The following is a 1,133-nucleotide window of genomic DNA, read 5'->3' on the forward strand; positions in this document are numbered from 1 at the left end:
TTGTGAGTCGAGCGCCTTATCCACCTGGCCATGCCGGGCACTTAACGGTTCTAACCACCAGAAGTGACACAACCAAAACTACTTTTCTGATATCGTCCTGTTTACCAATACAATTTTACTTTCATAAAAAGAACGTTTGTTTGTCGTTAGTCACAAAGGTACACAATGGGTTGTCTGTGATGTGCCCACCACAGGTATCGAAGGCGCACCAGGTGTTTGGTAAACAAGCGAGGACTAAAATACACAGAGATTGGCACGAGCAACGTTACAGTCTCACGAACACAACTGGTTATCTGGCATGGAGCTACAAGTGTTTTTAAGTGTCACAAGTTTAATACTGACATCAGTAGCAGTTTTGTTTGGAGGTGACACGACGAGTGAAATAATTAGTACAATTATTAGCAAGAAAACTCTACCCTCTGCTAGCTCATCAGAGAAACAGATAAAGTTATCAACTGATCTTACATCTGCACCATCACGGAGTCATCACGTGGTTCGGACTAGACCAGCAACAGCTAAAACAGAGACAGTGACCAACAGGAAACTCACGACATCAGTAGTCAACACCACAAACTCTCAACAACGATGGGTTGACGTAGAGAACACAGTTAAAGATGCGATTAATACCATCATGAAACACTTGTTACCGAGCATGTTACGGATTACGTCTAAAGTCCATATTTCAAGTCCATGTCTTTCACGTTTGTTGAAAATGGTGATCAGCGTTCGACAACTCAAATCTTGGGCAATAAGAAGTGAGTACCATTACATAGGAATAGACAGATTAATAATACGACAGACAGGTAGATGAGTACTACAATACATATAGAAACTAGAGGACAATAAGAGACTGACACTAAATCAGACATCTGGAGGAATACCCAGAAAGATGGACAGATGGGGTGAGAAACAGATACATACCTGCGGATTAGAGACTGACACTAAATCAGACATCTGGAGGAATACCCAGAAAGATGGACAGATGGGGTGAGAAACAGATACATACCTGCGGATTAGAGACTGACACTAAATCAGACATCTAGAGGAATACCAGAAGATAGGACAGAATGAGCTAGCTAGTACGTAGATACCGCTTGGCTACAGACAGGATTACTTAATGATCATATATAGCT

General features: G+C 41.7%; 1 protein-coding gene across 1 annotated transcript in view; it reads left to right on the plus strand.

Annotated features, from left to right (window-relative positions):
* Window positions 1-298: 298 nt before the first annotated feature.
* LOC111089640 (nose resistant to fluoxetine protein 6-like) overlaps window positions 299-1,133 on the plus strand; it is an 11,297-nt gene continuing 10,462 nt past the window's right edge. Inside the window, exon 1 of the mRNA XM_022402523.1 lies at window positions 299-755. Within this exon, the coding sequence (XP_022258231.1) occupies window positions 299-755 (457 nt within the window). The remainder of the gene's footprint in view (window positions 756-1,133) is intronic.

Source organism: Limulus polyphemus, unplaced genomic scaffold (assembly GCF_000517525.1).
Source record: "Limulus polyphemus unplaced genomic scaffold, Limulus_polyphemus-2.1.2 Scaffold6882, whole genome shotgun sequence".
NCBI classification, from domain to species: domain Eukaryota; kingdom Metazoa; phylum Arthropoda; class Merostomata; order Xiphosura; family Limulidae; genus Limulus; species Limulus polyphemus.